Source organism: Aquarana catesbeiana, linkage group LG08 (genome assembly GCF_042186555.1).
Source record: "Aquarana catesbeiana isolate 2022-GZ linkage group LG08, ASM4218655v1, whole genome shotgun sequence".
NCBI lineage: Eukaryota > Metazoa > Chordata > Amphibia > Anura > Ranidae > Aquarana > Aquarana catesbeiana.
This window is the reverse complement of record NC_133331.1, coordinates 210,206,285-210,234,124: the sequence shown is the minus strand read 5'-3', so window position 1 is coordinate 210,234,124 and position 27,840 is coordinate 210,206,285. Positions and strand designations below refer to the sequence as shown.

General features: G+C 41.8%; 1 protein-coding gene across 4 annotated transcripts in view; it reads left to right on the top strand.

Annotated features, from left to right (window-relative positions):
• Positions 1–27,840, top strand: part of LOC141106257 (rap1 GTPase-GDP dissociation stimulator 1-A-like) — a 355,344-nt gene that overhangs the window by 179,672 nt on the left and 147,832 nt on the right. For 3 of the 4 annotated variants that reach the window (XM_073596882.1, XM_073596881.1, XM_073596880.1), the window contains 2 exons: positions 3,078–3,203; positions 7,854–7,982. The exons of the other annotated variant lie outside the window; for it this stretch is intronic. In XM_073596882.1, the coding sequence (XP_073452983.1) occupies positions 3,078–3,203; positions 7,854–7,982 (255 nt within the window). The remainder of the gene's footprint in view (positions 1–3,077; positions 3,204–7,853; positions 7,983–27,840) is intronic. 4 annotated transcript variants of the gene reach the window in all.

Sequence of the window (27,840 nt, the reverse complement as noted above, 5' to 3'; positions counted from 1 at the left end):
TTTATACATACATTGTGGTATAGTAGGGTAAAAGGCATTACCGCAATGCATACACACATGTAACTAAATACTGCTTATGCAATTGGCGTTCATTTTTAATGGCAACCCAGTTCACCTGGGCATAACATCACAAAGTGGATGCATATTAGAGCATCACAAGGAACAGATCTGAACCATAAGTGCATTGCTAGGAGTTGCCTTGTAAAACATAATGGCACATGTCTATTAAAATGCTTATTGCAGTGTGTTCACAGTGCAGGAATGGGCTTCCTTGATGTGATGCATGTTAATGCACATGCAGTAATGCAACCCATAGGATCAGTATGAATGGCCCCTATAGAGAAAATAAGGCAATGAGATGAAGATGGAAGTAAGCAGAACCAATGTAGGGGAAAAAGTAATATTTAATGAAAAGGCTTCTAAACAGAGGACACTGATCTCCCCAACTTAGACTGAAGTGACCATAGATGGATCAAAATTCGGTCAGTTCAGCAGGGACTGGATGAATCGCGATAAGTGTGGCTATCCCTGGGTCAACAGAAGTCCATCGTTTGATCAACTTCTGTCTAACGGACATGTTTGCAAACTCTTCTAGATCAGCAGCTGCAGCCATTCGGCTGTATCAGCTTGTAAGCAGGTGCTTCCAAGAGGGTTCTAAAGTTTAATTAGTTTTTTTTTTCTTTTGCTGTGTTCATGTTCTGGGGGTTATTCAGATCAACTATCTTGTATATTGTTACAATGCGAATTTGTTGCACTCTGCCCTTAAGTTGACCTGCTGAGCTGGTGGTTTCTGAGAAGAAAGAGTTAACGCTGCTGGCCAGGTTTTCCCACTCTTTTCAAGAAGAAAACTGTCCCCTGCATGTCATACCATTTAAAAAGGGCTGATTGTGTGCCCTATGGGACGACCAGAGGAGACACTGCCAAGATGTAGCCGTGATGTTGTCTGAACCATTCCTTGGGGGAGCCCAGCCAGGGTTCCCACTGGGGTCTAAAACCAATGGACCAATCTGGTCTTGTGCTACCTTAACTGGACTCTGTGATGAATTATTGCAACCTCATGAGGATTTACTGCCACTCATGGACTCTTGCTTTACTAAGGACTTTAATAGACATTAACACCTAATTCATGGGGCACATCAATATGGGCACTTAGAGAGCTTTATATAGGAATGTATACTGAAAGACATTTTAGAGAACTGTTTGTGTTACCTTTGACTACTTTAGTAAAGAACTTTTTTGTTCAGTCCAACTGCCTGGTATGAAGTCTCTAAAGGAGTGCATGTAAGGCGTATCAAAGAACAGGGCTTACAACAAAGGAACGGAAGAGGTTAGAGAAGATACAGTACAGAAATCTAAGAAGCAGAATGCTGTCCAGAGGAAGCTTTGTTGCTGTTGCTAAGGACTACTGTATATGTGTCACATGCTAATACAGCCAACCAGTCAGGAAACAGGTGACATGGCAAAGGTGATGGATATGCACTGGTAGTAAAGGAGTGGTGTGCATGGCCCCTTCACTAGTGACCTGTTCTCCACATACTGGGATCATCCTCACAGCACAGAGAACCTAGGGACCTAGCCTGGAGTCACGGGAGAGAGAGAGAAAGATGGAGACAGGCCTCAGGAAGAAGAACACGCATGGAGTTATGGAGTTATGGAGAAGTGTATTTCCTGTGTCTAATAGTAGCATACAGGACATTGTCACTGGGAGTGAGGTGACAGAACTGCTGAGTTGGTAGAGACCAGTACATGTTTTGCGGTACTGGCTCAGAAATGCTGCGCACCTGGAGGGAGAGGTGTTCCCTAACAGTTGTGTCCGAAGTGCTTCATGATAACAGTATGAGAAGTATACTTCTTTAGTATAAGATAGTATGACTACGGATTACATGGAGTTAATTGTGCAAGTGTACTGTCCGCTTCTAAAATTGGAGTATCACCTTAATGTTGATTTTGCATAACCGCCACTTCTGCCTATGGTTTAGGCATTAGTGAGCACAGCTCTAGTGCCCCCGCTAGGGTGCCTCGAGCCCCACCCTACAACCTGACCAGGACCGGCAGGTCCCACTGTCAGAATACAGTGTCCTGGCAAGGGGGATTCCTCCATCTACCGCTTTTGTGGATAGAGGCATCTGTTAGTGTAACAGTTCAGCTGCTGGGCTCAACCAAAAAAACAACCAAAAAAAAAAACAACAAAAAAAACCCCACAAAAACAAACTACCTACTATGACCATTTCTAGCCAACTAGGCTTATCCCTTTCTCTTGTAGTAATTTTTGCCACAATCTCCAGATTGCACACTGAGGCTGTGAAATGCACATGTGTAGGTAGCAGTGCATTCTATTGGTCATATAAAGTGCCTGTATGTTTTACCAATACATGCAATGCACTTTACCAATATAATACAGGAGCCAGTCAGAATGCTTATGCTTGTCTTACTTCAGTAAAGTTAATTCTGATTTATTACTATAGATAACTGCACTACAATCTACTTTGTTTAAAGAATAATATATTTGTGCATTACAAAGCCTGAATGAAATTTGACTTATGCCGCGTACACACGAGCGGACTCTCCGGCAGACTTGGTCCGGCGGACCAGACTCCGTCGGACAATTCGATTGTGTGTGGGCTCCAGCGGACTTTTTTTCCCAAAAGTCCAACGGACCTAGAAATAAAACATGTTTCAAATCTTTCCGATGGACTCGAGTCCGGTCAAAAAATCCGCTCGTCTGTATGCTAGTCCGACGGACTAAAACCAACGCTAGGGCAGCTATTGGCTACTGGCTATCAACTTCCTTATTTTAGTCCGGTTGTACGTCATAACGTACAAATCCGTCGGACTTTGGTGTGATCATGTGTAGGCAAGTCCGTTCATTCGGAAAGTCCGTTGGAAGTCTGTCGAAAGTCCGTCGGATAGTCCGTCGGACCAGTCCAGTCGAAAAGTCCTCTCGTGTGTACACAGCATTAGAGTGTATGTAATCTGTGGTCTGTTTTTATACTGTTTCCTACTCACCTTTTATTTTATTGGCTTCATGTGGTAAACATTCATACTGAGGTTTATAAATGCCCATTTTCTGTGTGTAGAGGAAACAAGGAAACCCTGCATTGAAGCAGGTCTGGTGATTGCGCTGGTACCTTTGCTGCAGAGCTCAGATCAGGAGATGCTGCTACATGCTGGCAGAGCCATTGGTCGCATCTGCTATGAAAACAGTAAGTGGAAAATGTATTTAAAATTCTGTATGAACTGAATTTATACCATCAAAGAAAAATCTAACTATTCATAAGCAATTTCATTGCTACATTTATATGCCACATAAATGTAATCTTTTTAAAAGCAAGTATACAAAAAATTAAGTATAAAACAAACAAAATAAGGATTGCATAAAAAAATAGCATACGTTGTTAGGCGGTGTAGTCATTATGCATGTTTTCAGAAGCAGACACTCTGTGGGGGCTATTTTTACAAATATATTGAGAATTGCAGCAGGAATATATGCAAAATAATAGTTTTGAAATAGAAGTTTGTAGCAATTTCCAATATAAAAGCATAAATACAAATATGATAGCCTTATTCCTTAGCCCCAGAGGTCTTTAGGCCTTCATTTTCTGAGGAATTGCAGTCATAAAAAGTTTTTTTTTTTATTATTTAATAGAAGATGTCTACTGCAGGATTCTTGAAAACAATGTGCTAAAATGCTGCCTATCTCTGATAATGCCTATAAGGAAGCAAACAAGGGTTTGATGTTCATTCACAATAAGCAGTGGCGGGCCACCACCAAATATCTTCATAATAGATGCACTTGCACTTGTCAGTCTAATCACAGCAGGATATAATAATATTTTATTTTTGTTCATTTAAATGCACCTTCATATGCCAAGAACTTGAATCTGTGTGAAGTGTTAAAGACCATTAAAATTAGATTATAGTGGGCTTCACTACTTGCAACACCCACAGATGTAACCCACTGGACTCAATGAACAGAGAAAAGAAAAGCTTTCTTTAAGTGATACAAAAAAAAGTGTCCCCCTGCAGGTTAATGTCATAATGTGCTAGCATGCACTGTATACAGACTTACCTATAACACAGATCCCTCCAGTGGCACACTGTCACTGCTGACAGGGATTCCATCTTTCATCGTCTTCCTTCTTCGTTCGCATGCTCTGGTTGTTGGAATGGCTGAGACGCAAAGATGTCACTCTCAAGTATGCATGCCCAAGTCACGATTGCAGCACAACACTCTCAATGGATGACCCGCCTGATGTTTCAGGGGCTCACAACTCCCTGTTCATCAGGGATTGTGTTCACAGTGATAGTAAAAAATACTGGACAATGAAAACAAAGGATCAAGGATTAAAATGATAGTAAGGGCAGGGGTTGGTGCCAGAGGCGGCTCTAGACTTTGTGAGGCCTTAGGCAAAACTTAGACATGAGGCCCCACTGTATTAGGGGAGTGGACAGTACGGGGGGTAGGTAAGTGGGCATAATAAAGATATATTTTCCTCAAGCAGAGCTGCACAGGGAAGCTGCTCTCACAGATCCTACCTATTCTGGTAGGCTGTCACAAAGAGAGAAATAAAGGGGGATGGGTGGAGAGAGAGAGAAAGAAAGAAAGAAAGAAAGAAAGAAAGAAAGAAAGAATGGAAAGAATGAATGAAAAGAAAGAAAGAAAGAAAGAAAGAAAGAAAGAAAGAAAGAAAGAAAGAAAGAAAGAAAGAAAGAAAGAAAGAAAGAAAGAAAGAAAGAAAGAAAGAAAGAAAGAAAGAAAGAAGAAATGAATGGAAAGAAAGAAAGAAAGACAGAATGAATGAATGAATGGAAAGAAAGAAAGAAAGAAAGAAAGAAAGAAAGAAAGAAAGAAAGAAAGAAAGAAAGAAAGAAAGAAAGAAAGAAAGAAAGAAAGAAAGAAAGAAAGAATGAATGAATGGAAAGAAAGAAAGAAAGAAAGAAAGAAAGAAAGAAAGAAAGAAAGAAAGAAAGAAAGAAAGAAAGAAAGAAAGAAAGAAAGAATGAATGAAAAGAAAGAAAGAAAGAAAGAAAGAAAGAAAGAAAGAAAGAAAGAAAGAATGAAAGAAAGAAAGAAAGAAAGAAAGAAAGAAAGAAAGAAAGAAAGAAAGAAAGAAAGAAAGAAAGAAAGAAAGAAAGAAAGAAAGACAGAATGAATGAATGGAAAGAAAGAAAGCAAGAAAGCAAGAAAGAAAGAATGAATGAATGAATGGAAAGAAAGAAAGAAAGAAAGAAAGAAAGAAAGAAAGAAAGAAAGAAAGAATGGAAAGAAAGAAAGAAAGAAAGCAAGAAAGAAAGAAAGCAAGAAAGAAAGAAAGACAGAATGAATGGAAAGAAAGAAAGAAAGAATGAAAGAAAGAAAAAAAGAAAGAAAGAAAGAAAGAAAGAAAGAAAGAAAGAAAGAAAGAAAGAAAGAAAGAATGAATGAATGGAAAGAAAGCAAGAAAGAAAGAAAGAAAGAAAGAAAGAAAGAAAGAATGAATGAATGGAAAGAAAGAAAGAAAGAAAGAATGGAAAGAAAGAAAGAAAGAAAGAAAGAAAGAATAAATGAATGAATGGAAAGAAAGAAAGAGAGGGGGATGGAGGAAGAAGGGAAGGAAGAGCATCCCCTACATCAGTGTACTCACTGGGAGGCAGGAGGGACTGGATGGATGGATGGATGGATCAGACTCCCCTTTTCCTGGGTTTCAGATTGAATCTTCCCGCCCACACATCTCCTTCTGTGAGGCAGAGCAGAGAACACTGCCGAGGAGGTGGGCGGGGCAGACACAGGAGGAGAGGGCGGGAGGGGGAGGAGCAGAAGCTCTCTCTCCTCTTCTGTCTGGCTGTGCGGGCAGAAGGGGGAGGGGGGAGATCTGTCAGAGCTCTACACTGGGCGGCTCTCCCTGTCTGTGATCCGGAGATGTAGGTGATCTCCGATCACACGTCTCACTCGCAGCCTGTTATCTCTCCCTGTAGCAGGGCGAGGGGACTCGGGACGGAGATCTCTGCTGCTGAACGAGGCGGCTCTCTAATTAGGTAAACGAGCCAGCTGTGCGAGGCCCCTATGACTGCGAGGCCTGAGGCCACCGCCTATTTCGCCTAATTAGAGAGCCGCCTCTGGTTGGTGCCTGTACTGTTATCATTCTAATCCTTGATTCTTTGTTCTAATTATCCTGTATTTCCTACTAGGCTTGTGCAATTCGTTTCGTAACTAATCTAAATTAGGCCGAATTTTGCATGTTTCGGACATTCGGATGCATCCGAATGTCCGAATAAAAAAATAACGAATGCGAAAGAAATTATAGAGGATATATCAAATGAATTAGTCATGATTCGGTAATTTGTTAAAGATCTAATGAAACAAAAGTTCAACTCAAAGTAAATCTAGCAGTCCAATCAGCTGATTAATTTTGTGCTGGAGGTTGGATTACTGGCAAAGTGTATTCCTGAGAACTGAGTGAGAAGGGTGTTGTATTATATTTGAGCAGAGGAGAAGAGTTATTGTCATTGTGTGTTAATAGATTCAATAAACAAACGACTTTCCAAACTACGAATCATTATCACGAATATATATACATACATAAATATCGAATTTCAACAAATACGAATGAAATTATAGTGCATATAACGAATGCATTCGACATCATTCGAGATTCAGTATAATGAATATCGACACTCTACAGAAATGACGAATTATCCGAAAATGTATTAACGTAACATAACGGATATAGCAGAACGAAATGATGTATTTTATGACAAAGAAACTAAACAAAATTTTCTGCTGTGCGCAAGTCTATTTCCTACTATTGCAACCAGCACAAGCCCTGATAATGGGGGAGTTATGAGCCCTCGAAACATGTTGGCTTTACCTACGGATCTTTTCTTTAAATTAATATATCTATACTGAACTACTTATAGACTTGTGGTGCCCTCAACCTTTAAACTTTTACTGGATTGCTTTGGTGAACCACGGGGTTGTCCTGTAAAATAGAGAGGTGCCTCTTAAGGCTGGATATTATGCCAGATCATAATTAACTTTGAGTTAAGCATTCCACCAGCACCCTTTTTAATAAAGTATTTGGGATGAGCAAAATGGAGAGTTTTAATTTTTTCATTTCCCCAAAATCTTCTCTAAACAATAGAGATTTCAGTTAAAGTGGTAGTAAACTGCAGCAAAAAAAAAAAGGGCCCTGGCCAGTTTGAGTCATAATGTGCTAGTGTGCACCACATACTAGCATATTATGACAGACTTACCTGAAAACTAAGCCCACCAGCAGCACTCTGTCACAGCTGTAGAAGCTTCCATATTTTTCCTTCTGGGTTTGAGGGCTTATGAATGGCAGAGCCACAATGAGGTCACTCCCACCCATGCACATGAGAGTCACTGTTTATGGCACAGGGCTCTTAAGGAAGTGCACGGGTAGGCTGTACCTTCAGAGCACATGCGCTAGTGACATCACTGGCTACTTCTAAAGAAAACATCTCCTAAACAGTGCACGCTTAGGAGATTTTACTGTTCACTATCTATAGGTAAGCCTTAATATAGGCTTACCTATAGGTAACAATCATAGTATGTCTTGGTCTAAGATACAGAACATGAACAAGGATGAAAAAAAATTTACCATACAGTAACTGATTTACATAATTCAATTTTTTCATTGTGAAGTTATACATTCATTTGATAGCATATGATATCCAAATGCAGCTAGCATAAAATATAGTTAGTGTAGTATACAAAAATAAAGCTGAATAACGTAGACCTTGCAAAAACCTTACACTGTGTATGCATACACATCCCATCAGAATTCACATTGCATTGATTTCTCATTACATTGGGTGTAAAATATATACTAAAGAATGACATTTTTTTTCAGATGAGCTACAAGAACAACTGGTCGAGATGGATGTCATCAATTCACTGGTCAGGATACTAAGTAATTTTCCAGAAAATGATCCACTGGTGCGTGTGGGTCTTTTGGCCTTGTCCAATCTGGCGGACCTAGGTTAGAGTCTTCACTCAGCCTAAGATGACAATTATAAAATTATCAATTTATAGTTTGAAAGCAAACATTTATGAAACCTATGTAAAAAAAGAGAGAGTGGGAGGAGGGACCACCAGGGAGGACCCTCAAATGTTTGGAAAAAAATGTCCGGTATCACATCCTTCCAGAGAAATTGCACAAAAGGACCCTATGGATTGGTATAAAGGACTTTGACAGTACCACTTGATTAAAAAAAGGTATGAAAAATGTATTATATATGCATTAAAATCATTGAAACACATAAACAAGACATGACATAATACATAATTCCATGTACAAGGTTATATTTCTACTACACAGTGTGAGACTGAATCATCAACCCTACTGAGGTCAGGTGATGAATGGCTTGCTGCGACCTCCGACACAGTCACGTTTCATGGGTCACTGCCTGTTTCTTCAGGAAAGCAAATTACAGTCAAGCTCTCAGTATATGTAAACATCAGCATAAGCAGTATCAAACATTATTTAGCTTATGACCAGCTGTTGCCAACTCCCTTAGTTGATGGGGTAGTCCAAAAGTAGGTCATCAAAGCCTAAATCGCCAACATGTGTGTTACGGTTGATTATCTGATATGTAACCTTTCAAAAAAGTAGTCTGTGTAGTCCTAGGGTGGAAGGACAGCTGGTAATGGCGAGAGGAAATGAGCCACTCTGTGTCCCTCTTCTCTGTCAGCGTCATAGTAAAGTTACTATAACGCTGACAGAGAAATGAGACACAGAGAGGCTCATTTCCTCCCATCATTACCACCTGACCCACCAATCTAGGACTACACTGACTACTTTTTTGGATGCTACATATCAAATAATCAACCGTAACACACATGTTGGCGATTTAAGCCTTGATGACCTATGGATGAGGCCCTATTTGGACTACCCCATTAACCAAGGGAGTTGGCAACAGCTGGTCGTAGGATAAATAATGTTTGATACTGCTTATGCTGATGTTTACATATACTGAGAGCTTGGCTGTAATTTGCTTTCCTGAAGAAGCAGATAGTGACCCGTAAAATGTAACTGCGTTGGAACTCACAGCAAGCCATTCATCACCTGACCTCAATAGGATTGATGATTCCGTCTCACACTGTGTAGTAGAAATATAACCTTGTACATGAAATTATGTGTTATGTCATGTCTTGTTTATGTGTTTCAATGATTTTAATTAGTATATAATACATTTTTGATACCTTTTTAATCAAGTGGTACCATCAAAGTCCTTTATACCAATCTATAGGGTCCTTTTGTGCAATTTATGAAATCTATGTAGTAGGTTTTTGGCAGGCTTTCCTAAACAAGATGATCATTATCCAAGCCAAACTTTTCCCAAAATCATTGTTTCTCTTTTTAGTTTTGATTGGAGTATAAAATGGTTAAAACCTTTTTGAGGTTTCTTTTTTCTCCTGGAGACACAACAGGAAGCGAGACATAATCTCCAAAATGAAAAGAAATCTTCTCTTAAAGTGTTACTAAACCAGGGACCCTGCATTCACTATATTTGGTCTCCTACAGTACACAGAACATGGAAATGCAATTATTTTAGTAAATATAAACCGCTAAATACCCTTTCTCATCACCAGTTAGAGCAGTCATGAAACTTCTGTCAGTGTCCAGCCAAACACTGGTTAAAGCTTGTAGGAGGAGTTTTCTGATTGTCCTATTAGACTGCAAGACCCCTGACCCTCTGTCTGGACAGTGCTGATTAGCCCTGTGCTGATCACATGCACCCTCCCAAGAAAAAAAAAAAACCTCTCTAACAATACACCCATGTGCAGCCTGACTCCAAAGACTTTGTGTTATCAGGAAATTATCAGGAGACAGTGGAAGGTGGGGAGGTTCTGTGCATACAGGATCAAACAGCCTTTTTACACATTGTGGAGGATTAACCCGCTTAAGTTCCACAGTGAGTATATCAGGCATGCTTTTATTGCATATACAGACAGATTTTACTGTTGTGGGTTAAGTAACACTTTAAGCCTGGTAGACACTAATAGTTTTTTCCTTCAACCCAGCGGGCAATCTAAATTGCCTGGCTACATTCATGCTAAATGTGAATGGGGGATAAGCTAGCTATACTATTTACAATGTAATTGTGCAATTTTATTTAGATCACGTAACAGCTGTGTAGTGCCTCCCAGATTGGAAACAGACTGAATTAACTACTTAGGCCTGGTTCACACCTATGAATTTTTTAGTGAGTTTTCAGTTTTGCAGAAACACACTACAGTCCATTTAACATGGTTTCCTATGGATGTAGTTCACATCTGTGCATTTTATGGAAAAGGCCAGGGACGTTTTTATGTTTTTTGGTTCCATAGACTTCAATGGATTAAAAACGTGTATTTAAAAACGCAAATAGCACCTGGATTATGCAAACTGCAACCTGCGTAGGTGTGAATCAGGCCTCAGGCTGGATTCACATCTATGCATTTTTAGTGCATTTTGCAGATTTGCACTACAGAATGTGCTCCATAGGAAACCATGTTAACTGGACTGTAGTGCAAATCTGCAAAATGCAAAAAGCACTAAAACTGCATAGGAATTCAGCCTTAGGCTCCATTCACACTAGCGCGTTTTTTGATGCATTTTGCATTTTGCAGAAATGCATGGGAATTTTTTAACATGGGTTCCTATGGAACATGTTCACATCAATGCTTTTTTGTATCTCTGCGTTTTTGGAAAGGGTCGGGGACTTTTTTTCATGCAAAAAGCAGCGTTTTGCATGTAATGGATTTCAATGGACAAGCATCAAAAACGCAAGTGCACCGTTTTGGTGCGTTTTTGGTGCGTTTTTGCCATTTTTTTTTTTTTTTTTTTTTTGTAATTTTTTTCTAAGACTGTAAAAAAAAATGAAAAAAAAAAAAAACGCAAATCGCGGCAAAAACGCCGCAAAAACGCTACAAAAAAACGCTGCTCAAAAACGTGCCAAGCATGAAAAAAAAACCTCCAAAAACGCTCAAAAGCAACATGCATAGGTGTGAATCGAGCCTTAGGTTGGATTCACACCTATGCATTTTTAGTGCTTTTTGCATTTTGCAGATTTGCTCTACAGAACGTGTTCCATAGGAAACCATAGTGAATCTGCAAAATGCAAAAAAGCACTAAAACTACACCTATACAGTTTTAGTTTTTCTTGCATTTTGCAGATTTGCACTACAGTCCATTTAACATGGTTTCCTATGGAACATGTTCTGTAGTGGAAATCTGCAAAATGCAAAAAAGCACTAAAACTGCATAGGTGTGAATCCAGCCTTAGGCTCCATTCACACTAATGCGTTTTTTGATACATTTTGCATTTTGCAGAAATGCATGGGAATTTTTTAACATGGGTTCCTATGGAACATGTTTACATCAATGCATTTTTGTGCCTCTGCGTTTTTGGAAAGGGTCAGGGACTTTTTTTCATGCAAAATGCAGCGTTTTGCATGTAATAGAATTCAATGGACCAGCATCAAAAACGCAAGTACAGCGTTTTTACAGCATTTTTAGAGCGTTTTTGCAGCGTTTTTGATGCATTTTGCGTTTTTTGCATTTTTTGTATTTTTTTTACACTGTATACAGTAAAAAAAAACTGTAAAAAAAAAAACCGCAAAACGCTGCAAAAATGCAGCAAAAATGCTGTAAAAACGCTGTTCAAAAACGCGGCAAGCACCGCAAAAAACACTGCAGAAACGCTCAAAAGCAACATGCATAGATGTGAATCGAGCCTGAGAATGGCCTCACTTAACATAACTTTTGCAAACCTAAAGGAGATTGTAGAAAGGGACTGTGATGTGTTTGGAAAGCTTAAAGAGTAATGCCGCGTACACACGAGCGGACTTTCTGGCAGACTTGGTCCAGCGGACCAGACTCTGTCGGACAATTCGATCGTGTGTGGGCTCCAGCTGACTTTTTTTTCCCAAAAGTTCGAAGGACCTAGAAATAAAACATGTTTCAAATCTTTCCGACGAACTCGAGTCCGGTCGAAAAATCTGCTTGTCTGTATGCTAGTCCGACAGACTAAAACCCACACTAGGGCAGCTATTGGCTACTGGCTATCAACTTCCTTATTTTAGTCCGGTCGTACGTCATCACGTACAAATCCGTCGGACTTGGTTGTGATCGTGTGTGGGCAAGTCCGTTCATTAGAAAGTCCGTTTAAAAGTCCGTTGGAAAGTCCGTCGGATCAGTCCGGTCGAAAAGTCCGCCCGTGTGTACGCGGCATAACTCCACTTTTGTTGGGGAACAAAAATGTTTCCCTATGGGTGATCAACGTACATGAATGTTAACAAATATTGCATCAGATTCTTACATTTGTTGCCCCCAAAATGTAGCTGGAGGGCTTAGGAGGGTAGGAGGGTCTGGTTCATTATAATTAGCTGGTGCACGCTCAATCATTGGTCTAATAAGAAAACCTGCAGGGTCTGCATCTCTGTAGAGGTATTTAACCCCTGGGAAGTATCTTGCCAAATTAAAATTCCTATTGCAAGGGGTGCCAAAATCTGACTTTTAGTGCAGATTTCTAAGAAAATCAGTGAGACAATCAAACAAGCAGGAAATTACATTTCAGGGAAGGTTCTCTACATCCAGAGTGTACAGAACCCCTCCAGGTTGCCATACTGTAATTAATTTTACAGAAAATTACAGCCGCCATCAGATTAAAAAGGAAAAGTACACTATATTGTTTGACCATTCTTCCAGAAGTGCATTTGTGAGGTCCTGACCTCAACGCGATAGAACATCTTTGGGATGAATTAGGCTCGATTCACACCTATGCATGTTGCTTTTGAGCGTTTTTGGAGTTTTTTTGTTCATGCTTGCCACGTTTTTGAGCAGCGTTTTTGTAGCGTTTTTGCGGCGTTTTTGCCGCGTTTTGCGTTTTCTTTTTTTTTTTTTTTTTTTACAGTTTTTTTTACAGTCTAAAAAAAAAATTAAAAAAAAAACAAAAAAAAAAACAAAAAAAACGGCAAAAACGCATCAAAAACGCTGTAAAAACGCTGCAAAAACGGTGCACTTGCGTTTTTGATGCTTGTCCATTGAATTCCATTACATGCAAAACGCTGCATTTTGCATGAAAAAAAGTCCCTGACCCTTTCCAAAAATGCAGAGATACAAAAAGGCATTGATGTGAACATGTTCCATAGGAACCCATGTTAAAAAATTCCCATGCATTTCTGCAAAATGCAAAATGCATCAAAAAACGCGCTAGTGTGAATCGAGCCTTAGGCTCGATTCACACCTATGCATGTTGCTTTTGAGCGTTTTTGGAGTTTTTTTTGTCATGCTTGCCACGTTTTTGAGCAGCGTTTTTGTAGCATTTTTACAGCGTTTTTGCGGCGTTTTTGCCGCGTTTTGCGTTTTTTTTTTTTTTGTTTTTTGTTTTGACTGTATACAGTCAAAACAAAAAAAAACGTCAAAAACGCATCAAAAACGCATCAAAAACGCTGTAAAAACACTGCAAAAACGGTGCACTTGCGTTTTTGATGCTTGTCCATTGACTTCCATTACATGCAAAACGCTGCATTTTGCATGAAAAAAAGTCCCTGACCCTTTCCAAAAATGCAGAGATACAAAAAGGCATTGATGTGAACATGTTCCATAGGAACCCATGTTAAAAAATTCCCATGCATGTCTGCAAAATGCAAAATGCATCAAAAAACGCGCTAGTGTGAATGGAGCCTTAGAGCGAAAACTGCGAGCCAGGCCTTCTCGTCTAACATCAGTGCCTGACCTCACAAATGTGTTTCTGGAAGAATGGTCAAACATTCCCATAGACACACTCCTAAACCTTGTGGACAGCCTTCCCAGAAGAGTTGAAGCTTTTATAGCTGCAAAGGGTGGGCCAACTCAATATTAAATCCTATGGACTAAGATTGGGATGCCAAAAGTTATCCCAGTCTTAGTCCGTAGGGGGGGATGCATTTGGGATGCCAAATGCTAAAGTTCATGTGCATGTAAAGGCAGGCGTCCTAATACTTTTAACAATATAGTGTATGTTTAATAATAATAAATTATAATATAGCTTATGTAGAAATTGTTTTGCTATATTTATTTTTTATTTGCTATATTTTTTCCAAGAAAGTGGACTTACCCTTTAAAGTGTGAAAGACCTGTGTATCAGAGATTTGATATGATTTTACATTTAGAAAATACATTTTTTTTTCATCCTTTATTTTATGTAAGCGCTGCTCATCTCCTGCAGTCTCTTTGCATTCACTTCTTATCTGCATTCATTTTAGCAGTCATTGTATGACATACTTCATGGTTGAAATAAGCATGTCTGCTTATAGTTTCTAACAGAAGTGCAAGTGACAGGTTGATAAAGCAAGATAGCGATTGGTGGGCAGAGGGCAATGTCACCCAATAACCAAGGCCGTCTTTAAGGCAGGGCAAAAGGGGCAGCTGCCCTGGGCCCCATCATTGTTGTGGGACCCCAAGCAGCTGCTTCATACTTGCCAACTATCCCAGTTTAGATTCCCTTGTCCCAGGAAGTTTTAGTCCTGTGCTGTGTCCCGATATCTCAGTGTGAAGTTCTGTTACTAATACTGCCCAGGTCTGCCCTTTTGCCATGTACAGTTGACTCACCTGCAGACCCTGTGTTTATGTGTAAATAACATGTAAATAGCCGCGGACCAGCTGCATTGATATGTAAAAAGAGGCAGCATTCATATGTATATAATGTCCCCCTGAAGTCATATCCACCATCGCCCCTGCTGAATGCTGCCCACTGGGGATGTAAAGGGGCATGATTAAAAGTCCTGCCTACAACTGTGGTCATTAGGCCTAACATCAGCCTGTTCTGCAAAGGTAAGCAAATTGGAGGTAGAACCCTTTTTCAAAATAACATGGTGCCACAGCACCGTGAATTTTGGTGCATGTGAATATGCACATCTCAGAAGATGCATGAGGGTGTCATTAACAATTAATGGCACTGCTGTTTCTGCTAAAGGGCAGCATGCTATTGTGGTGTCAGGAAAGCAATTTTGCATGCATTCCTGACACACACAAATGTGTCAGTTACATTGGTAGTCAGTGTAAATCTTCTCAATACATTGCGGCTTGGTGTACAATTCTTTCATTCACACTAGTGGCCAGTGTGAAGGTCCCTATTACATTGGTGGTCAGTGTAACTCCCTCCTTACATTGGTGGTTACCGTGAATGCTCCTATTACATTAGTGATCAGTGTAAATCCCCATTACATTAGTGGTCATGTAAATCCCCATTACATTAGTGGTCAGTGTAAATCCCCATTACATCGGTGGCCAATGTAGAAACTCCTATTTATATTGGTAATCGGTAAAAAAAATCCAAACTTGCATTTGTGTTTGAATCCTCCCTTGCATTAGTTGTCCATGTAGAAGCCACCTTTAACTTGGTGGTGACTGTAAATCCCCCTTTACATTGTTGATCAGTGTACGTTTCCCTTTACATTGGTGGTAAGTGCAAAATTCCCTAATACCTCTTTACATTGGTGGTTAGCATAAATCCCCCCTAACATTGGTGTTCGGTGTAGAAGTGTCACCTTACATTAGTGGTCAGTACAAATCTCCTCAATAATGGTTGGCAGTGTAAATTTCCCCATACATAGAGGCTATTGTATATTCCCCCTTACGCTGATGATTGGTGTAAATGCTCCTATTATATTGGTGTCAGTGTAGAAATCCCTCTTGATATTGGTGGGTGGTGTAAAATCCCCCTTTACATGGTGGTCAGTGCAAATTCCCCCTTTACATTGGTGGTCAGTGTAAATCACCCCAAATATTGGTGGTAATTGTAAATTCCCCCTCACATCGGTAGTCAGTAGGGATGAGCCGAACACCCCCCTGTTCGGTTTGCACCAGAACTTGCGAACAGGCAAAAAATTTGAACACGCGAACACCGTTAAAATCTATGGGACACAAACATGAATAATCAAAAGTGCTAATTTTAAAGGCTTATATGCATGGTATTGTCATAAAAAGTGTTTGGGGACCTGGGTCCTGCCCCAGGGGACAAGGATCAATGCAAAAAAAAGTTTTAAAAATGGCCGTTTTTTCGGGAGCAGTGATTTTAATAATGCTTAAAGTGAATCAATAAAAGTGTAAAAGTCCTTTAAATTTCGTACCTGGGGGGTGTCTATAGTATGCCTGTAAAGGGGCGCATGCTTCCCGTATTTAGAACAGTCTGACAGCAAAATGACATTTCAAAGGAAAAAAGGTCATTTAAAACTACTCGCGGCTATTAATGAATTGCCGGTGTCTTGCCGAATAAGTTCCTTCGGCGGATAGGTTCCCCCCTGTACTGCGCAGGCGCAGCACCTGCGCAGTACGTACTACTGTTGGCCGCCGGAGATAGCCGAAGCTCAAATGCTTCAATCAGCTGTACACGGCGCCTGCGCTCTGGGTCCAGGTTCCTTCCCCACTATCCAAGTGGACCTAGAGGGGGAATCTAAAAGTGCCGAGCGCAGCGAGGCCGTGCCCGAAGCGTGGCGAGCGAAGCGAGCCCGCGAGGGGCCCTCTTACAGGCGCCGTGTACAGCTGATTTTCAGCTGTTCCGCTTCGGCTATTTCCGCCGGCTTCTACTGCGCATGCGCAGTAGAGGGGGGAACTAATCCGCCGAGCGGAACTTTCTCGGCATAACACCGGTCCGACAATACACATAAAAGTTAATTGATAAAAACGGCATGGGAATTCCCCACAGGGGAACCCCGAACCAAAATTTTTTAAAAAATTACGTGGGGGGTCCCCCTAAAATCCATACCAGGCCCTTCAGGTCTGGTATGGATATTAAGGGGAACTCCGGCCAAAATGAAAAAAATGGCGTGGGGTCCCCCTAAAAATCTATACCAGACCCTTATCCGAGCACGCATCCTGGCAGGCTGCAGGAAAAGAGGGGGGGATGAGAGAGCGCCCCCCCCTCCTGAACCGTACCAGGCCACATGCTCTCAACATTGGGAGGGTGCTTTGTGGTAGCCCCCCCAAAACAGCTTGTCCCCATGTTGATGGGGAGAAGGGCCTCATCCCCACAACCCTTGCCCGGTGGTTGTGGGGGTCTGCCGGCGGACAAGGGGACCCCCAGATCCCGGCCTTCCCCCCTGTGTGAAATGGTACCATTTCACAAAAAAAGTGTCAAAAATGTTAAAAATGACAAGAGACAGTTTTTGACAATTCCTTTATTTAAATGCTTCTTCTTTCTTCTATCTTCTATCCTTCTACGGTTTCTTCCTCCATCTTCTTCTGGTTCTTCCTCCGGTGTTCTCGTCCGGCATCTTCCTCCGCAGCGTCTTCTTCCCTTCTTCTCCTCGGGCCGCTCCGCATACATGATGGCATGATGGGAGGCTCCCGCTGTGTGACGCTTCTCCTCTTCTGACGGTTCTTAAATAACGGGGGGGGGGGCCACCTGGTGACCCCGCCCCCCTCTGACGTCACAGGGAATGCCACAGGGAATTCCCTGTCAAGTCCCCGTGTGTCAGAGGGGGCAGGGTCACCAGGTGGCCCCGCTCCCCATTATTTAAGAACCGTCAGAAGAGGAGAAGTGTCACACTGTGGGAGCCTCCCATCATGTATGCAGAGCGGCCCGAGGAGAAGAAGGGAGAAGACGCCGCGGAGGAAGATGCCGGACGAGAACACCGGAGGAAGAACCAGAAGAACCAGAGGAAGAAGAAGATGGAGGAAGAAACCAAAGGAAGATAGAAGATAGAAGAAAGAAGATAGAAGACAGAAGAAAGAAGAAGCATTTAAATAAAGGAATTGTCAAAAATTGTCTCTTGTAATTTTTAACATTTTTTGACAGTTTTTTTGTGAAATGGTAGGGGTACTTTTGTACCCCCTTACCATTTCACAAGAGGGGAGGGCGGGATCTGGGTCTAGATTCCTATAAGCCCCCCACCCGTAGACCCCCACAACCACCGGGCAAGGATTGTGGAGATGAGGCCCTTGTCCTTATAAAACATGGGGACAAGGTGTTTTGGGGGGGCTACCCCAAAGCACCCTCCCAATGTTGAGGGCATGTGGCCTGGTACGGTTCAGGAGGGGGGGCACTCTCTCATCCCCCCTCTTTTCCTGCGGCCTGCCAGGTTGCATGCTCGGATAAGGGTCTGGTATGGATTTTTGGGGGGACCCCACGCCATTTTTTTTTTAGATTTTGGCCGGGGTTCCCCTTAATATCCATACCAGACCTGAAGGGCCTGGTATGGAATTTAGGGGGACCCCCCACGTCATATTTTTTTTTTTATTTTAGCCGGGGTTCCCCTGTGGGGAATTCCCATGCCGTTTTTAATCAATGAACTTTTATGTGTATTGTCGGACCGGCAATTCATTAATAGCCGCGGGTAGTTTTAAATGACTTTTTTTTCCTTTGAAATGTCATTTTGCTGTCAGACTGTTCTAAACACGGGAAACATGCGCCCCTTTACAGGCATACTATAGACACCCCAGGGTACGAAATTTAAAGGAATATTACACTTTTATTGTTTCACTTTAAGCATTATTAAAATCACTGCTCCCGAAAAAAACGGCCGTTTTTAAAACTTTTTTTGCATTGATCCATGTCCCCTGGGGCAGGACCCAGGTCCCCAAACACTTTTTATGACAATACCATGCATATAAGTCTTTAAAATTAGCACTTTTGATTTCTCCCATAATCTTTTAAAGGGTGTTCTGCGGCTTTCGAATTTGCCGCGAACACCCCAAATTGTTCGCTGTTCGGCGAACTGGCGAACAGCCGATGTTCGAGTGGAACATGAGTTCGACTCGAACTTGAAGCTCATCCCTAGTAGTCAGTGTAAATCTCCCCTCACATTGGTGGTCATTGTAAATTCCCCATTACATTGGAGGTCAGTGTAGAATCCCCCACTATATACTTGCCAAAGATTTCCAGCTTTGCTCTACATGATTCAAAATTTGCCACAGTATACTGCCTCCTAACTAATCCCATCCCCCCACCACTACCACTGATCCCATCAACCTCCCAGCATTGCCACTGATCACACACCCCTTCCCCCAGCATTGCCACTGATTCAAGGAGTCCCAGGATCCCTAGGAGTTTTCTGTCTTTTGACCTCCCCAGTCCATGGTGTGCAGGGAGTAAGGAGGTTATGTGCTATTACCTTTAGCAACCAACCAGTGAGCAGTTATGATGTGCACTAACCTCTTGCAACCAATCATTGAGCGGTAAGGATATGCAGTAACCTCTAGCAACCAATCAGTGAGCAGTAATAATGTACAGTAAATCATAAAAAGGAGCTGCGCTAATAATTGTATATAAGTGTATATTGAAAACACTTAAATGCATATAAACTCAAAATATTGTGCATAACCAGTCCATAAAAAATAAATGAAAATGTAGCTTGATATTTGGATTGGTGAAAGATCTCGAAAAACAGACGTGTGCACCTCCACCACACAGAGTGCATACTTACCAGGAGGCAAGCAAATCATGTTTGCAGCTATCAACCCAGCCAGGGCCTTTATCCTGGGGATATGGGGATACCAGCTCACAGGGGAGTTCTTGAATGACGAAACAAGATATACACCAGGAATCGGTATACCTCGATGTCTCCAATGCTTATAAGCATACACCAGACGCGTATACCCAGAAATGAAAGAAGCTCACCATAGTGTAAATCGGGCAAAAAAACACTCAATTTAATAAAGGTTGCACTTACATAAGAAGCATAAAAGAAAGCATTGTATGTAAAAAAGCTGGTCAGCTAACGAACACCCGTCCTCTGGGGACCACTATGCGATGACGTCAGCACGCCACTCCTCCCAACGTTCGTTTCATCACAAACTGACGTCGGGGGGAATGGGTGAAGTACTGACACATCGCAATTTAAGATGTACAGGGGGTACAGGGGGAACCACACCTCGTTCTGAGGCTCAAGTAGCGGAATGCTGTCATCCATAACGGAATCTGGAAAACTAGCCCGTACACCTATCTAACCTTGTTTATAACAAAGAAAGGAAGGAAAAACCTATTTCAAAAATATAAAGAAACTATTAAAAAATATTATCCAATACATATTATGGATATAGATATAGACTTGCTAAAAACCTATTCACAATGGTTGTTAATAAACATAATACCATGTTCATGAGCTATATCATTGATTGATATAAGGGGGAACTCCAACCACAATGAACAGAAACAAATACAAATTAAGTACGGTCTCCTTATGGCCTAAAAAACTATCAAGTAACTGCATAAAGTTTTAAATTTAAAAGCAGTTGGAACAGCACTCAACACTGACCCCTAATGGGTGATTTAAGTAGTGTTTATATTAGTTTCAGCAGGTTAAAAATAAATGGTCACTAACCCCAAATCACCTATTGTGATTAATTTGGGCCAGAAAAAAATAGAAAAAGGGGGAAAGGGTGTTTTTGGGGAGAATGACCAACCCATAAGACACACAGTACTATGAGAAGGTTCAAAGATATTAGTAACAACAGACACCCAGTACAGCCAAATCTACAAAGGTTGTCTGAGAGGGACATCACAAAAAAATATTTTTTTTTCAAAAAGAATCAGGAAAAAAACTTTTTAAGGTACAAGGGAAAACATATCTCATATGTTTCTATATTGATTACCGCCACCCAAGGCTCAGATCGAGTTCACATGACTATAGATTATCCTTACGAGTTGTCTATAAAGGCATTTATATCTACATCCACATTCAACCCGAAGGGGACATAACATTTAATCCTATGGATCCATGACATTTCAGATCTTGATATTTCTCTCACCAGAGAACTGCCCCTCCAGTGAGGGCAATATTCGTCTATTTCCAGAAAGATTGTTCCCAGGAGGTCCCTATCATGAACTGACCGATAATGTTTAGAGACAGAATGTTTAAAAAAAAAACATTTTTTTATATTGGTGATGTGTTAATTTAATCTAACTTAGAGGGGGCGTTTAGTCCTGCCCACATACTGAAGCCCACAGGGGCATTGGAGCAGATACACAACCCCCTCCGTTGAACATGTAATAAAAGGTTTTATCTCAAATTCAGTAGAGGTGCTGGTTGAAGTGAAACGTTGAGTTCTTCTATGTGTGCATCCACTTAAAGAGCACACCCGACATCTCCTACATTCATAAAAACCCATGAGATTATGAAAAAAGCCTTTTTTTATTGATGAAGGGTTAAAGATGTTAGGGGCCACTGTATTTCTAAGAGATGGAGCCCCCTATAGACAACTGGAGGCTTATCTGGCAGAACAGAATTTAGTATCTCGTCATTCCTTAGGATATGCCAATGTTTTCTCATCATTTTCTTTACACTCATGTGTTGCACTGAAAAGGTGGTAATGAAGGGAACCACTGAGGTAGACAAAGTGCCCTCCTGCGGGGGTTTCTCTCTAAGCAGTTCCATTCTATTAATACGTGTGACTTCATCTAGAGTGTTTCTTAAGGCATCACAATAATGTACAGTAACCTTTAGCAACCAATTCGTGAGTGGTAAGGATATCCAGTAACCTCTAGCAACCGATCACTAAGCAGTATTGATGTACAGTAATCTCTAGCAACCAATCAAAAAGCAGAAGTTATGTGCTGTAACTGCTATCAGATAATCAGTGAGCCAAAATGTGTGCTAGAGGGGGGCCCAAGAAAATGTTTGCCCAGGGTTCAATCAAGTTAGGAAGTTAACAAGACCCTCATGGCAAGATCTACACAAAATACTCGAAAGCTGGCCATACCACAGCCAATTTCAACCTGTTTACAGTGCCTTGAAAAAAGTATTCATACCCCTTGAAATTTTCTATATTTTGTCATGTTACAACTAAAAAAGTTAAATGGATTTTATTGGTATTTTATGTGATAGAGCAACACAAAATGGCACATCATTGTGAAGTGGAAGGAAAATGATAAATGGTTTTCAACATTTTTTTACCCCTAACTAAAATCTAGTGGAACCAATAGCCTTCAGAAGTCACCTAACTAGTAAATAAAGTCCACCGGTGTGTAATTTAATTTCAGTATAAATACAGCTGTTCTGTGAGACCCTCAGAGGTTTGTTAGAGAACATTTGTGAACAAGCAACATCATGAAGGCCAGGGAATGCAACAGACAGGTTAGGGATAAAGTTGTGGAGAAGGTTAAATCAGGGTTGGGTTATAAAAAAATATCCCAAGCTTTGAACATCTAACGGAGCACTACTCAATCCATCATCCGAGTATGGCACAACTGCAAACCTACCAACTCATGGCTGTCCACCTAAACTGACAGGCCGGGCAAGGAGAGCATTCATCAGAGAAGCAGCCAAGAGTCCCATGGTAACTCTGGAGGAGCTGCAGAGATCCACAGCCCAGGTGGGAAAATCTGTCCACAGGACAACTATTAGTCTTGCACTCCACAAATCTGGCCTTTATGGAAGAGTGTCAACAAGAAAGCCATTGTTGAAAAAGAGCCGAAAGAAGTCCAGTTTGCAGTTTGCAAGAAGCCACGTGGGGGATACAGCAAATATGTGGAAGAAGGTGCTCTGGTCAGATGAGTCCAAAATGGCCTTAAAGCAAAACGCTATGTGTGGTGGAAAACTAACACTGCACATCCCCCTGAACACACATCCCCATCGTGAAACATGATGGTGGCAGCATCATGTTTTGGGAATGCTTTTCTTCAACAGGGACAAGGAAGCTGGTCAGAGTTGATGGGAAGATGGATAGAGCCAAATATAGGGCTATCTTAGAAGAAAACCAGTTAGGGTCTGCAAAAGACTTGATACTGGGTTGGAGGTTCACTTTCCAGCAGGACAACGACCCTAAACATACAGCCAGAGCTACAACAGTTTAGATCAAAGCATATTCCTGTGTTAGAATGGCCCAGTCAAAGTCCGGACCTAAATTCAATTGAAAATCTGTGGCAAGACTTGAAAATTGCTGTTCACAGATGCTCTCCATCCAATCTGACAGAGCTTGAGCTATTTTGCAAGGAAGAATGGACAAAAATGTCACTCTCTAGATGTACAAAGCTGGTAGAGACATCCCCAAAAAGACTTGCAGATGTATTTGCAGTGAAAGGTGGTTCTACAAAATATTGACTCAGGGGTGCTGAATACAAATGTACGCCATACTTTTCACATATTTATTTGTAAAAAAATTTGAAAACCATTTATTATTTTCCTTCCACTTCACAGTTATGTGCCACTTTGTGTTGGTCTATCACAAAATCCCAATGAAATACATTTACGCTTTTGGTTGTAACATGATAAAATGTGGAAAATTTCATGGGGTATGAAAGACACTGTATAGTAGCAATAATTACTAAATGGATCATTATAGCCTACCACCATTGGGTTCAGTAAAAACTCTGAAATGATCAAGGCTTGTTGGTAGGTGAACTGACGAGCAGTTTTCACTGTCCGAAAAGTGTCAGTAATATGAATCAGAAAAAGGTATTCCTAAAGTGTTACTAAACCCACTAAACCCCTAAACAGTAAAATCAGTCTGTATATGCAGTAAAGTATGCTTGTTATACTCATTAGGAAACCTAAGAGGTTAATCCTCTGCATTGTGTAAAAAGGCTGTTTGATCCTGTCTTCTCCGATCCCCCCCCCCCTTCTTCCACAGTCCCCAAACCATCTCCTGATAGAACAGAGCGTCAGGGACAAGCTGCACATGCTCAGTTTGGTGTGTATTGTCAGAGTTTTTTTTCTTAGGAGGGTGCATGTGATCAGCACAGGGCCAATCACCCCTATTCAGACAGTGGGTCAGGGTTCCTGCAGCCACATTGGATAATCAGGGGAGAATGAAAACTCCTCCTAAAATATTTAACCAAACATTGATAGAAGTGGCAAGATTGCAAGAACTGCTGATGAGAAAAAGGTATTTAGCAGTTTATATTTACTAAAATACCGTAATTGCTTTTCCATGTTCTGTGTTCTGTGGGAGTCCAGATATAGTGAATGCGGGGTCCTGTGTTTAGTAACACTTTACGTATTCACCAGACCGCAGATTGTACTTCAAGCACACCTTACTAGAACATGTCTATGTCATTTCTAAATTTATAGCATAAACATTTCCCCACAGCAATGCGTCATATATTTATTGATTTTCTTTTAGAATATCGTTATGTCTTGGAAACGAGGAACCTATTATAAGCAAGATTGATTTTAATAGAGTTTTTCATTATGCAGTTTACAGTCACACACTACAATTTACCAACTAATCTAATTTTTGTACCTAAGGCAATAATGTTTACCCTAACATTCCACATAACACAAAGTCATTAAAAAATGCATGTAGGATATACACCTTCGCTACAAAGACAGTTTGACAATTTAGTTGCTCATAATTGCATAGTGCATGTAACTTTTATTCATCATTTCATGATGTCATCAGAAAAAAAGGCAACTATCAACTTTAACCATTTCAATACCGGGCCATAGTCATATGACATCCGCTGATGGGATCTCCCATCCTGGGCGAGCATCATATGACGTCCTCAGCTTCTCACCGCTCCTGCGGGCCCCCCGGGAGCCCACAGTGCGGCGATCGGGGATGAGGACACAGCCCATCCCAGATTCATGTAAAGAGCCAGTAAAGAATGGATCTTTACCACGTGACCGGCTGTGTTCAATCACAGCTGGTCACATGTACAGTCCACATGCACGGGGCTCGTGCACACCCCTAGGGCGCACGCAGAGCGGCGATCGGGGACGAGGCTTGTCACCCTGACACAGCCCAATCCCGATCGCAGTAAAGAGCCAATCAAATTGGCTCTTTACCATGTGACTGGCTGTGTACAATCACAGCCGGTCACAGAATTTCCACAAACCGCGGTAATGAGATGTTACCGGGTTGTCCTCCTCCCACACCGATCGTGTGTGAGAAGGAGATTGCAATAACATCTCGTTACCGCTTACAGTGTACACCAACTACAGTTATTGCCACCCCCCCAATAAAGAGGACCTGTCACCACCCATCAAAGTACCTGTCAACACCCATCAAAGTACCTGTCACCACCCATCAAAGTACCTGTCACAGTTCATCTGAGTACCCGAGTACCTGAGTACTTGTCACAGTCCATCTGAGTACCTGAGTACCTGTCACAGTTCATCTGAGTACCTGTCACAGTTCATCTGAGTACCTGAGTACCTGTCAGTTCATCTGAGTACCCAAGTACCTGAGTACCTGTCACAGTCCATCTGAGTACCTGAGTACCTGTCACAGTTCATCTGAGTACCCAAGTACCTGTCACAGTCCATCTGAGTACCTGTCACAGTTCATCTGAGTACCTGAGTAACTGAGTACCTGTCACAGTTCATCTGAGTACCCGAGTACCTGAGTACTTGTCACAGTTCACCTGAGTACCCGAGTACCTGAGTACCTGTCACAGTTCATCTGAGTACACAAGTACCTGTCACAGTTCATCTGAGTACCCAAGTACCTGAGTACCTGTCACAGTCCATCTGAGTACCTGAGTACCTGTCACAGTTCATCTGAGTACCCGAGTACCTGAATACCTGTCACGGTCCATCTGATTACCTGAGTACCTGTCACAGTTCATCTGAGTACCCGAGTACCTGTCAGTCCATCTGAGTACCTGAGTACCTGTCACAGTCCATCTGAGTACTCAAGTACCTGTTACAGTTCATATGAGTACCTGATTACCTGTCACAGTTCATCTGAGTACCCAAGTACCTGAGTACCTGTCACAGTCCATCTGAGTACCTGAGTACCTGTCACAGTTCATCTGAGTACCTGAGTAACTGAGTACCTGTCACAGTTCATCCGAGTACCTGAGTACTTGTCACAGTTCACCTAAATACCTGTCACAGTCCATCTGAGTACTCGAGTACCTGTTACAGTTCATATGAGTACCTGATTACCTGTCACAGTTCATCTGAGTACCAGAGTACCTGAGTACCTGTCACAGTTCATCTGAGTACCCGAGGTACCCGAGTGCCTGTCACAGTCCATCTGAGTACCTGAGTACCTGTCACAGTTCATCTGAGTACCCAAGTACCTGAGTACCTGTCACAGTCCATCTGAGTACCTGAGTACCTGTCACAGTTCATCTGAGTACCTGAGTAACTGAGTACCTGTCACAGTTCATCCGAGTACCTGAGTACTTGTCACAGTTCACCTAAATACCCGAGTACCTGTCACAGTTCATCTGAGTACCCGAGTACCTGAGTACCTGTCACAGTTCATCTGAGTACCCAAGTACCTGAGTACCTGTCACAGTCCATCTGAGTACCCAAGTACCTGTCTCAGTTCATCTGAGTACCCGAATACCTGAGTACCTGTCATGGTCCATCTGAGTACCTGAGTACCTGTCACAGTTCATCTGAGTACCTGTCACAGTCCATCTGAGTACCTGAGTACCTGTCACAGTTCATCTGAGTACCCGAGTACCTGTCACAGTTCATCTGAGTACCTAAGAGTACCTGTCACAGTTCATCTGAGTACCCGAGTACCTGAGTACCTGTCACAGTCCATCTGAGTACCCGAGTACCTGAGTACCTGTCACAGTTCATCTGAGTACACGAGTACCTGAGCACCTGTCACAGCCCATCTGAGTATCTGTCACAGTTCATCTGAGTACCTGTCACAGTCCATCTGAGTACCTTTCACAGCCCATCTGAGTACCTGAGTACCTGTCACAGCCCATCTGAGTACCTGTCACCACCCATCTGAGTACCTGTCACCGCCCATCTGAGTACCTGTCACCACCTATCAAAGTACCTCTCACCGTTCATCTGAGTACCCGAGTACCTGAGTACTTGTCACAGTCCATCTGAGTACTCGAGTACCTGTCACAGCCCATCTGAGTACCCGAGTACCTGAGTACCTGTCACAGTCCATCTGAGTACTCGAGTACCTGTTACAGTTCATATGAGTACCTGATTACCTGTCACAGTTCATCTGAGTACCAGAGTACCTGAGTACCTGTCACAGTTCATCTGAGTACCCGAGGTACCTGAGTGCCTGTCACAGTCCATATGAGTACCTGAGTACCTGTCACAGTTCATCTGAGTACCCAAGTACCTGTGTACCTGTCACAGTCCATCTGAGTACCTGTGTACCTGTCACAGTCCATCTGAGTACCTGTGTACCTGTCACCAGGCCATCAGAGTACCCAAGTACCTGTCACCTGCCCATCAGAGTACCCAAGTACCTGTCACCAGCCCATCAGAGTACCCAAGTACCTGTCACCAGCCCATCAGAGTAACCGAGTACCTGTCTCCAGCCCATCAGAGTACGCGAGTACCTATCTGCAGCCCATGCCTCATAGAATATACGTTGAGGTGTTTGCTTTCCATTTTGTGGGTAATTCCACTGTCCTGGTGCTCAAGGATCTTCAAAAGTGTGATAGGTAGGAATGAAATGAGATGTGTAATTTATGCTCCTAGAATGCCTGAAGGTACTACTTCAATGTTGGGCCTCTGTATGTGGCCAGGCTGTGTAAAAGTCTCACACATGTGGTATCACCATACTCAGGAAAAGTAGCAGAATGTGTTTTGGGGTGTAATTTTCGCTATATACATGCTATGTGTTAGAAATATCTTATAAATTGACAACTTTGTGTTAAAAAAAAAAAATCATTTTCTTTCCACAATTTCTGAAGACTTGTGTAAAAAAATTAACCATTCAAAAGAATCATAATGCTTCATAGAATATACATGGGGTTTTGTTTTCCAAAATGGGGTCTTTTTTGGGGGTAATTCCACTATCCTGGTGCTCCAGGGCCTTCACAAACGTAATAGGTCATTAGGAAATTAGAGGTATAATTTATGCTCCTAGAACTCCTGATGGTGCTCCCTGCATGTTGGACCTCTGTGTGGCCAGGCTGTGTAAAAGCCACACACATGTGGTATAGCCATACTCGGGAGGAGTAGCAGAATGTATTTTGGGGTGTAATTAGAAG